The 11,570-nt window shown below is 48.0% G+C and overlaps 1 protein-coding gene across 5 annotated transcripts in view; it reads left to right on the top strand.

Annotated features, from left to right (window-relative positions):
- The window catches only part of CYTH1 (cytohesin 1), a 79,826-nt gene that overhangs the window by 48,304 nt on the left and 19,952 nt on the right, over positions 1-11,570 (top strand). For 4 of the 5 annotated variants that reach the window (XM_010856269.1, XM_010856266.1, XM_010856265.1 and 1 more), the window contains exons 2-3: positions 8,866-8,948; positions 10,054-10,118. Coding sequence is in view for 2 of the 5 variants with exons in the window: in XM_010856266.1 (XP_010854568.1) it covers positions 8,866-8,948; positions 10,054-10,118 (148 nt within the window). In the remaining 3 variants the exon portion in view is untranslated. Of the gene's footprint in view, positions 1-6; positions 640-8,865; positions 8,949-10,053; positions 10,119-11,570 lie in introns of those variants that run through there. The other variant, XM_010856267.1, reaches the window with a different exon arrangement.

The following is an 11,570-nucleotide window of genomic DNA, read 5'->3' as shown; positions in this document are numbered from 1 at the left end:
GGAGTCGGGGTAGGGGGAGACGGGAGGTGGCCTTCTGCTGAGGGTGACAGAATAGTCTGCGTTCTGGATCCTACCCTCCTGTTTATCCACTCGGGGAGGGAGGTACCTTAAGTAAGGGTTAACACCCTCCTAGGGAAGCCACCATCAGTCTTTTGCTTCCAAGGGGGAGAAAAAAGCCGCTGCAGTCTGTGAGCAAAGGCTCGTGGCGCGTCCCCTCCCCCTCGGAGGCCTCGAGTGGGGGCGCGGTGGGCGGGGCGCTGTAATTGCATTCATGGAAATAAGCCTGGAGGACTGAGCACACGCTCGAAGTGTCCGCCTGGCGCTGGCTCCGCGGCCATCTCCAACCACGCCAGCCTTCCCCACTAGGATCGACTTCCTCCGCACCCGGGTTTCTGCTCAGCTTTTGTGTCCCCGCCTGGCTGCCGCCTCTGCCCGGGCAGTGCGGGCGCACATGCCGCGCGGGCTCCGTCCCTGCCTCCACCCGGCGCTGGCGGGGCGGCCGGGGGCTTGGGACTGGGGGGTCGCGGTGCCGGGCCACCATGGCCTCTGAAGCGGACAGCTGCCACCTGCCAGGGCGTTGACGTCGCTGCCCCAGGGCTGCCGGGATCCTGGGGCCACCGGAGAGGGGACTCGCCCCGGGTAAGAGGCCGGGCGGGGGGTGGGGGGGTGGTGCGGGTGAGCCCACCGTGTGGAGCTTCCTGTGCCGCGTGAATCCCTCTGCTATTACTATGCGCCGCTGCCGGCCTCTCCCACCCCGGAGCCAGGCAAGCCTGATGTGTGCAGCGGCTGCTTCTCTGCATATCTGTCGTGTGGTTTCGCATTCTGCTCTCTCTTCCTAGGTTTCTTTTTTCCCGTAGCTGCTTCTTATAGAGGTTTCAGCCTTCAGTGTGGTTTCTGCTAGGCCCCAGATTAAGGAATAAGCTAATAACCAATTTGTATGGTCCTGCTAGGATGAGGTTTAAAAAAGGAGGACAGAAAACAGGGGCAGAGTCTGAGAGATCACCCTCCCAACCCACCCATGGAGTTTTTATTTTACTCATTAAACACTTGGGAACCTTTCCCTGGTATGAGTAGCCCTCTTCCCAAAAATGCACATAGAAGAGGAGCTGGAGTCCCTTGTTTAATTTGCTGCCATGGGTCTGTTCCAGCTGTCCGGCTGAGGGGGAATGTTTCAGTCTGCAGAAATAGTCAGGGTTTTATAAAGGGCCAGCATGCACGTAGGTTTTAGGAAGGTGAGTAAGGTGAGAGGAAACTGAGCTATGTGCCTCGGGTCCCCACCGAGCCTCTCTTTTGGAGGGCAGGGGTGTGGTGGCACAGCTGTGCAGTGCCCAGATGGCAGCTGGCTTGGGGAGGGGGCGTGCTTGCTCTGCCTGGGAGGAAGGAGAAGGGCACGGATGACAGTGGGGTTTGTCTGCTGGGACGGGAGCTCCCAGGCTTGCCCTGAGAGTGGAGGGCTCCTTTCTCGAGAAGCCAGAGGTGGAACGTGGTTCTCCTTGTCAAGCCGGCTCCAACTCTGCTTTCAGTCCACGAGACCCTTTCAGAAACAGCCTTGGAGACAGAGATTGGTCGTGTGAGCACTGGGAAGAAACTGCTGCAGAAGTCCAGCTGGACCACGTATTACCACTGCCAGGTTTTAGAAAAAGCTTGAGGTTCTTAAATGATTGTTTTCTAGTTTTCAGCTTTTATTGAAAGCAGATGTTAACTTTATTTTCTAAACCAAACTTTTAGGATACAATTTTATGACTTTGTCTCTTTTACTACCTTGAAATTTGATCTCATTTCCCTTTGATTACAAAAACCTGTCTTCAAGTTCTCCTTTTTATTAGATAAAATGTGTCCATTCCTTCTCTAAGTAAGGTAAGATGATAAAATACTTTGCTTTCATGAGGCAGTTTATGGAGCTGTTTAATAGACACCCTCTCACTGGGAAGGGGGAGGATGCTGACATGCCCATTCCTGCTTAAGGAAACCAAGGGAGAGATGGTGGTTTTTCCCAGGTCACAAAACCACTGGTCAGTGAAGCCCCACTCAGTTGCGCCCTACCTCAACTCCTGGGCAGTGTCTCATCTCAGTTAAGGAGGCCTGAATTTTTAGGTTAGTGGTTAGATGAGATGTCTATAAGATTGATACAGGAATAAAGTTTTCCTTAAAGATGCAGACTATAGGAATAAAATCTTTAATATACTTACTTCTGGGTGGGAGACTGAGTGGTTTTTATGTGGAAAGAATTTAAGCTACAAGAGTAAATATTCACATTGGTAATTTGCTGGAAGGCGCCTTTCACCTTTGATGTTGAATGTCAGTTATGCTAGCACATGCCAATTTAATTCCTTTTGGTCCTGTTGGTGTGTCTACATTCTTTTAGTCACTTAGGCTGTAAATTGCTTGCCTGGTGGCTCAGACAGTAAAGAATCCGCCTGCAATGTGGGAGACCTGGGTTTGATCCCTGGGTTGGGAAGATCCCCTGGAGGAGGGCATGGCAACCCACTCCAGTATTCTTGCCTGGAGAATCCCCAAGGACAGAGGAGCCTGGCGGGCTACAGTCCATGGGGTTGCAAAGAGTCGGACACGACTGAGCAACTAAGCACAGCACAGGCTGTAAATTGGTGGTGAGACACTTCTTTTTACAGTGCTTTATACAAAAATCAGATCATAGCTTCTGAGAAAAAGGACTAAGCTTAGCAGAAATCAGGAATTCAGTATATTGCTATTAAAATTTTTGTTTCATTTTTAATTGTGGTGAAATATATGTAACATAAAATTTACCATTTTAAGTGTATAGTTCAGTAGCATTAAGTTCATTCATTCACGTAGTTGTACAGCCATCACCATTATCCATCTCTAGAACTTTTTATGAAACTGAAACTCTGTCCCTGTTGAATTTTGGCTCCCGGTTCTCCCCTCCCCCAGACACCCACTGTTCCACTTTCTGTCTCTGTGAACTTGGCTTCTCTGGGTACCTCATGTAAGTGGAATCGTCCGGGATTGGTCCTGTTGTGGCTGGCTTATTTCACTGAGCGTAATGTCTTCTGAGTTCCTTCATCCTGTGGCATGTGACAGGATTTCATTCCTTTTCAAGGCAGAATAATATGGTATTAAATTTTACAAAGGGTTGCTATAGTTTTGACCTACGGAGGGAAAAGGAATTGTTTCCCAAGGTTGGGAGACTTTCTGTAAAGTCGTGAGATGATCAGGTCAGCACCCAGTTGGCCATGTATGTGTCCCCAGGTTTCCGGTTTCAGTCACATCCCATTTCCTCGTCCTTCTGTGTCCTCTGGTCTGACAGCACCCTGAGGTCTGTCTCTTAAGTGTGAGGCTGGCAGCGAAGCCCCTTAGTCATTGTATCTTTCTGTTTCACTCATCTCTACGTTGCCTGTTGTTAAAGACCCTGTGAATTTTGGTTGTTTTCTTGCCCTGTCAAGAATATCTGACCTTGTGTATTTCTAGTGTCAGGTCAGAATTGAGAGTTTTGTGAAAGTTTGCTGACTGTTTGTGTGTCAGCCAAAGCCTGACTATTTTCTAGTATTTAGAATTTTTTCACACTGGAAGGCTCTGGGATCTCCTGGGAGACCAGGTGACTTACCCCAGGGCGGGGCAGTACAAGTGATCTGACCGGAGGATCTATTTGCACAGGCTGAGTCAGGAAGGGCCCAGTGTGTGACCAGCACTCGCCACACGGCCGGCTCTTTGATCTTTGTCTCTGGAGGCAGTGGACACAGCGCCCTCAGTCATGGGCAGCTTCCCAGATTTGTGCTCTTAAGCCCAAAAGCTGTTCGTAAATAGCTTGTGTTCCCTCTGGAGCTAGTAACAGTTTCTGGAGAGGGTACAGGAAGGTCCAGTGCTTAATTTACCTTTCTTTTTTTAAAAAATTAAGTATAGTTGATTTATAGTGTTGTGTTAATTTCTGGTACAGTAGAGTGATTCATATATATATATATATTTGTGTGTATATATACATACACATTCTCTTTCATATTCTTTCCATTATGGTTTATCACAATATATTGAATATAGTTCCCTGTGCTCTGCAGTAGGACCTTGTTGCTTATCCATTCTGTGTACAATAGTTTTTACATCTGCTAATCGGCATCCTTGACCCGGCTGCTGTGGCTCCAGGCGGGCGGGTGGTTTCTGAGGCCTTGTGTGTTTTCAGTTTCATGAAGCTCCAGCCTGGAAAGGGTCCGTCCAGCCTTGCTTAGCAGGGCCCCCTGGCGCAAGCTCTGGAGGGATGGAAGCCTGTCTGCACAGTGACACCCTCCTGGGCTGCATGGGGGCCAGACCTGTCTGTCTACCCTCTCCACATGTTGGGAAAGGGAGGGCCTTCTGACTCTTGACCTGCCTTTTAAAATGTTGTCCTGCTGTCCTGGTTTAAATTTGGACCCTTGTTACCACCAAAAGGCAGGGGCTATATATAAGAAGGATGATGCTCAATGATTATGGTGGAAAAGGTAAGGCAAATTTAAATCTAGGCAGTGGGACCCGGTGTAGCTGGAGCCTCTGAGGGAGCTGTGTCTGGGCCCTAAAGCGCACCTCCAACACTTTGATGTACGTCACTCCCGGGACCAGGCACAGAGAGCAAGCTTGGTCCCTTTTGGCCTGTATTCTTGTGGAAGGGAAACTGCTGTCAGTAGATGTCTCTTTTCGGTTGGACTTCACTGCAGGTCTCTGGGCACCTGCCTGTGGCCTCAGGGGCTGGAGAAGCTGGACCTAGCCATGCCGCCCTGAGCATTTCTACTTGCCCCCAGCCCGGAAGGAGGGCACTGTCCCTTTAAGACAGCCTCCTTTGTATGCGCTGGATGGAGCACGTTGCAGCTCTGGGTTTCTGCTGGTTAAATCTGCAGAGCAACATTTAAATAAAGAAATAAATAGAGGGTCCCCTTGTGTGGCTTTCCTATTCACAGCTGAGTACAATGGTCCCTTGTTGTTGTAGGCTCTTTAATCCCCTTCATTAGATTGGAGCCTTGCGAGGGAATGGTGAGGGGCTGCTGCTGGAATGGTCCCCGTGCTGGAAGCAGGACACCTTGTAAATTAACCTTTGCAGGCATGAATTCCCGAGGCCTCCCAGCCTCTGCTCTGTGTCCTTTCTGTGCAGGCCGCTGCCTCCCTAGCTGCCATTCTTTTCAGAAGGAGAGGGCTTAGCTGCTTCCCTGGCACAGAAGTGTGGCTGCAGCACGTGGCAGTCGGGGGAGGGAGGAGTTGTTTGTTGCTCTGCCATCTGGCCCATCAGCAGATATTTTACAGTTTAACCCCAGTGGCTACACAGGAGAGCCCGGGCCTGGGCAGAGAGATGCCTTTGCCAGGTGCCCCTGCCACTTCCTCAGAATCTCGGGGTGGATGTGGTGGGTTCTGAGTACCAGCTGTTCCTGTCCTGGTGGTGGCTTGCAGGGTCCTGGAGATGCCAGCCAGGATCCTCGGGACCCCTCTCTCCTTCAGCTCTCCAGCCGTGGTTTTGATTCTTCATGCTGTTAAATGAAATTAAGCATTTTGTCTGTGAATTTTTTTTTCCTCATGAGCAATATGAGAATGAAGGCTTGAGTTTAACATTGGTGTTGCATTGATAAGTTTAATCAAAGGAAAATACATTTGTTAAAATGTTGGATTTTTTTTTCTCATCTGAGAACAAAATTCCACTAGAAAAATGAGATCTAAATCTGCTTTTTTTTTTGTAAGTTCTTAGGTGATTTATTGACCCATAAAGGAAGCAGTGTTGTGATTTGAGGGGGACTAAATGTAGAATGGAGAAGTGATTTAGAAATCACGGGCTTAATGTCAGGAGACTGCTTCACAGTAACTGTGAATGAACGTCTTGCTGGTTCTAACTGCACAGAGGTCCATCTGACTACCAGGACATAGGAGGCCTATCTTTCTCATAACCGTAGATTAACATTTTTATTTTTCATTAAAAAGAAAAAATCCAGTTGTACCTAGCTGTATTTTTTTAAAGCAGATATTCAGGAGCTTATGTTCCCCATCTCTCTCCATTCCCAGACACACCCTTCCCAGAAGCAATCACTCAGAATTAACTGTTTCTGACTTTTGATCTTCTGGTAGGTGCTGCCAGGTCTGTATTAATATTCTTGTCCTGCTGATTATTTTATCAAAGACTCTCTCCTGATTTCCTTCACTCACAGCATTCTTTTTCCTCACTCTCCCTGTCTGATAGTTTATCACAGATGTTTGGTCGCTTAATTTTCATCTTTGAGATTTTCACACACACATTCACAACCTTGATTTCTGTCTGTGGTCTTTCATGAGTGCCTCCTGCCCCTTTGTAGGAGGAAACGCAGGGACCCTGCTTGCCCTTCGTGTGCCCCCTGCCCTCCTCCAGCCCTCTCGCCTCTGTCCACTCTTTCCCCACTCAACAAGTTGACAGCTGATTACATACAACTTTTGTTGTGGAGCCTGGATGAGCCTCTGTGTGTGCTCCACTAGCTCCGCTCAAGACCAGAGTGCACGCTGATCATCTCTCCTGGGAGCTGCTCCCAGCACCAAGGTCATGCCTCTCCGTCCGTGCCTCCCCTTGGCCTGTGGCTTGCACCCTGATGCCCTCTCTCCTCTGTTTCTCCTGTTTCCAGCTGCCTTGTTATTCTGCTGAGAGGAGACCCAGCGATGCCTTCTTCCATTGTAAATGCTCCAGCTCTTTCCTATTTATTCTCTCGTGACCTTCCAGAAAAACTGTCCTGTGTGAAGGCTAACCCAGAATAGCTGAGTGCTTAGATTCTGAAAAGAAAGCCACCACTGAGAGTTTCCAGTTTGGAACAATAAAATTTGACTTCTTAGGGTACCCAGCAGTCTTGAGATACAAATTTTTCTTATCGTGGTTCTGCATTAAATGCACCTTGTTATGGGGACTGTAGTCCTGCCTCTGATTGGGGTGAGACTCATTGGTGATCTGATGAGGCCATCTCTGGTTCACAGTCAAAGCCTGGTTGTTCATTCCCCTGTGGAATAGCTGTTAAAGAGATGAACTATTACCTCAGATTCTCAAAACCATGTTATATTAGAATGAGTCTTTGTCTTTTCGAACCTCAAAAAATTAGTTTCTTAAAGGGAACTTCTCATCTTCATGGACTAGAAATTTTTCTGGTTTGTTAAGTCCAGAAAAAGCAGAATAAACTCCCTTTAGGCTTGCTTTCTCTAGAATGGGGTGTGAATCAGTAGAATTTGTGTTGTTTCTCAGAGTGGTTTTTGCTCAGACTAGATCTAAGCTGTTTTTAGTTAACTTTCTCCTGAAGTAGCTGTTGGAATGTTCACCCTGGCTTCCCAGACACACAGTTGAAGCCTCATGTGGAAGGCCTGGGCTGCATTTAGGTGGTCTGTTGGGATCTCTAGGTGGCTGTGTCTTCTAGCCTTTAGTGTACTGGGAGTACACTAAACACACTGGGAGTGTGTTTCAAACTGCAGTGCATTTATTAGGCTATGAAATCAATTTCATGGGCTAAAGCTACTGTTAGGAAAACTAAAACAGTAGGAAATGTCAATGGATTTCACATGATGAGAGTATTGTTTTGTTATTGTTGTGTTTGGGGCAGATTGGGTTGTGAAGTCAAATGCGTTTCGCAATTGTGGGTCTTGAAGTTTGAAAGACGCTTTTCTATGAAAGGGTGGATTTCATTTCTGTGGCTAGGAATGAAAGAGGAGGACCATTAATCAGGCCCCAGCCATTTCCATCCCAGAGGCTGGGGGGCTCAGGCCCCTGGTTAACCACTCCAAGGGTGGAAACTGGATTAAAAGGGAGAAGTCAGCTGAGACTCTGATATAGCTAACTAACCTGTGCCGAGACTTAATTGTGGTGGTCTCTTGTTTCTACCCTCTTCCGCTGTCTTACATGATTTGTATGAAACATTCAGGGAGAAGAACTGCTCTCTGAGTGCAGTAGGTTCAGTTTCAGCAGCACGGCTGGTGAGTCGTGCACCCTGACCTCACTCTCACCCAGCAGAAATGTCACACGAGCCACAAGGGCAGTGTTCCTCTCTAGCAGCCTCTGCGAGCGCAATTAAAACACTGTATTTTGTGTACCAAGTTATTTCAACGTGTCATCAATATAAAATAGTATTAAAGAAATATGTTACTTTTTTGTACAGTCTGGTGTGTCTTTTACATACACCACACATCTCAAACTGGGCTAGTCACATTTCAAGTGCTTACTACCCACACGTGGCCTGTGACCACCTTGTCACATGGAGCAGTTCTCTCTTAGGCGCCTACTCGAAAGATGGATGCCCACAGTAATTGTTCTGATGATAAGAGCTCGTTCTAAAACATTATTCAAAAATGTTCAAAAAAGCAGAGAGAAAAGTCCCCATAACCCCATCCCCAGAGTTAAGCATTGTTTCAATTTGGGGATGTATCCTTCTAGATTTTTTTCTCTGTACATACTAGCCTCCCCGCTCCAGAAGTGGCACAAGACTGTCATTCACATTGCTTTGCAATTGCCTCCCCCTCCCTGCTAGGGTCCTATACATCATCGCGTGTCAGGGTGGATTCAGTGAGGGAGCAGAGACCCGGAGAGATTGGTTAACCAGGGGCCTGAGCCCCCCAGCCTGTGGGATGGACATTGCTGGGGCCTGATTAATGGTCCTCCTCTTTCATTCTTAGCCAACTTCATCTCACCACAGGCAGCCTTTTCTCGTGTGTGTGTGTGACAGCTGTTCCTTTATCAGAGCTTTTCTCTGTGATCCGTGGTCCTTTCTAACTTTGGTCAACCTGATGGTGAATGGGAGCCAGAGTCTCCCCAGCAGTCGGTCATTTCCGACACAGGCTTCTTGCCTTTTCTGTGGTATCTTTGTCCTTTTGTGGTCTGAATTGTATTTATTTTTGGTAAGGTAAAAGCTTTCTTAGTAACCTTTCCCTCCTTTTTTGTAGTTCCCAGTGACCTAACTGCAGAGGAGCGCCAGGAGCTGGAGAACATTCGGCGAAGAAAGCAGGAGCTGCTGGCCGACATCCAGGTAGGAGCTGGGCAGCACCTTGACCAGGCGTCCTCTCATGACTAGCCTTCTGACTTGCTCTCACCACAGTTCGGACTAGGTGCCGGAATTGACAACCAGCTTTGCTCAACAAGGGAGAAGGGAATCTCAAAGTGGGGGGTGCTCTGTGAGCTGCACCCAGCTGGTCAGCTGTCAGGCTAGAGTGACCCCAGGTCTCCTGACTGACTTGAACCCAGGCTTCAGGCTAAGCAGACCCACGTCCACATCCTGGTGGCCATTTTCTGGCAGGGCAATTCTAGAGAGAGAATTTTGGTTCTTTGAACTTTAGTTTCTTCTTCTGTAAGATAGGAGTGAAAACATCTCTTGATAGGTTGTCATTAGTTGGATTATTTTAGGCCTTGGGGAAGCCATTTCTTTTAGAATTCTCTGTAAAACATTTGGAAGCCCAAGGGCAGGGAAGGGAGGGGGCACACCTTGTAACCCCAAGCTGCAGCATGTCGAGGAAAGACTGGGTCTGCTCCAGTGCTGGTGTGAGTGTACTTTGCTGTCACCTAGTTCTTTGAATCCTACCTCACTGGTAAATGCTGGAAAAGCATAGCAGTTCTTCAGTCAAAGCCAGTGAACTCTGTCCACTGTGCAGACCTGCTTAGAAGGGGCAGGAGGTGGAAGGCATAGCCAGGAGTGGTTCTCTTTGCCGGCCACTTGGCGGCAGTGTTGACCCAGTACAGGCACTGCTGGCTGGGCAGCTGGGTGCCTGGGGGACTGGTTTGTCCTGGTTTGTCCCCCCTCAGTGAGCTGCAGATGCCCTGCGGCAGACTGTCCAGGCAGCCCTTTTCCAGGGAAATACGCAGTTTACGTAGTGCATATGGTTATAAACTTCTTCCTAGGCGGTAAACTCCTTGAGGTCAGGGTGTTATCTTTTTCTTCTTTGTATTCCCTAGAATGATTACAGTCTGGTAGGAACTCAAGAAACATTTGTTGAACAGACGAATTTTCCAAAAATTTTTAGGTTTTGGGGGGTGTTGTCTTTATTTTGTTTGCTCTGTTTTACTTTTTGATCAGAGCGAGTTACTGGAGATTTTGGTGGTTTCTTCCTCCGGGTGATTCTGGATTGTGTATTTTGCAGAGGCTGAAGGATGAGATAGCAGAAGTAGCTAATGAAATTGAAAACCTGGGGTCCACAGAAGAGAGGTGAGTCTGTCCTTTTGCGGGTGGTTTTGTGGCTGTGGCATCGCCAGGTGCCAGCCTGGAATTGTGCCCATATCGCGCATTTAAGGAGAAAGTGCGTCTTCTGCCTTCTTTTCTGAGCAAGCACATATGTAGCCATACTCTCTGCCTTCCGCGCAGGGACTCCTGAATGTGAAGGCTTTTGATGTTTTTGGAAAGGCTGAACTGGAGAACTTGGCAGGTCCCCCAAAATCTTAAACTGCCTTTAAATTGTTGTGTGAACTATTTCTTCTCTTCTCTTATCCACTGGGTTCCTATTTTAGAGTTTCCATTTTTTGCTTTGGGTAAAGGAAAAGCTTAACGGATGCTGCTGATGCAGCTCCAGAGGGCTGGAGGCCCAGTTGTGTCTAGGCATCACTGCAGGCTTGCTTGTGCCTCCCTAACACTTAAGAGAACATAGAAGTGAGATTACAGCACAAAGTGCCAAGGCGTGTCTGCTGGTTCTTTTTTTCCTTTAACTACATGAAATGTTAGTTGCTTTGAGAGTTTAATTTTCAATGGGGTTCCCAGACCATTTCTAACTGCTTAATGTCGTAAATGGGCTGTTTCTAATTCACTGCATGTCTGTATTTTTCTAAGCCTAAGTCTCCCCGTCTAGCTTCAGGAGACCGTTGGATTTTGTTATTTTAAACTTGTGTGCACAGGGCCATATGGATTAGTGAAGCTGCATGTCCAGCAGAAACCAGCCAGCTTATCATGTCCAGTCTCTGCTTTGCCAGTTCTGAATTACAGTTTTCTTACTTGCCATTAAAAAAAAAAAATTTGCTGCTTCAAAGAAATGGACAAGTTGGTGTTTGTCAGAATTTACCATTTCTGCTCTTACAAAGGGTACTCTTAAAAGAAATGAATAGGGACTTCCCTGGTGGTCCAGGGGCTGAGACTCTGCACTCCCAATGCAGTGGGCCTGGGTTTGATCCCTGGTCAGGGAACTAGAGACCCGGGTTCGATCCCTGCGTGGGGAAGATCCTCTGGAGAAGGAAATGGTAACCCACTCCAGTACTCTTGCCTGGAAAATCCCATAGACAGAGGAGCCTGGTAGGCTACAGTCCATGGGGTCACAAAGAGTCGGACACGACTGAGCGACTTCACCTCACCTCACCTCAGGGAACTAGATCCCACATGCCACAACTGAAGATCCTGTGTGCTGCAACCAAGACTCAGTTCAGTTCAGTTCAGTCGCTCAGTCGCGTCCGACTCTTGGCGACCCCATGAATAGCAGCACGCCAAGCCTCCCTGTCCATCACCAACTCCCGGAATTCACTCAAACTCAGGTCCATCAAGTCGATGATGCCATCCAGCCATCTCATCCTCTGTTGTCCCCTTTTCCTCCTGCCCCCAATCCCTCCCAGCATCAGAGTCTTTTCCAATGAGTCAACTCTTTGCATGAGGTGGCCAAAGTACTGGAGTTTCAGCTTT

This window comes from Bison bison, unplaced genomic scaffold, assembly GCF_000754665.1.
Source record: "Bison bison bison isolate TAMUID 2011002044 unplaced genomic scaffold, Bison_UMD1.0 scf7180017864371, whole genome shotgun sequence".
NCBI lineage: Eukaryota > Metazoa > Chordata > Mammalia > Artiodactyla > Bovidae > Bison > Bison bison.
The sequence above is the reverse complement of the archived record's forward strand: the minus strand, read 5'-3'. Positions and strand labels throughout refer to the sequence as shown.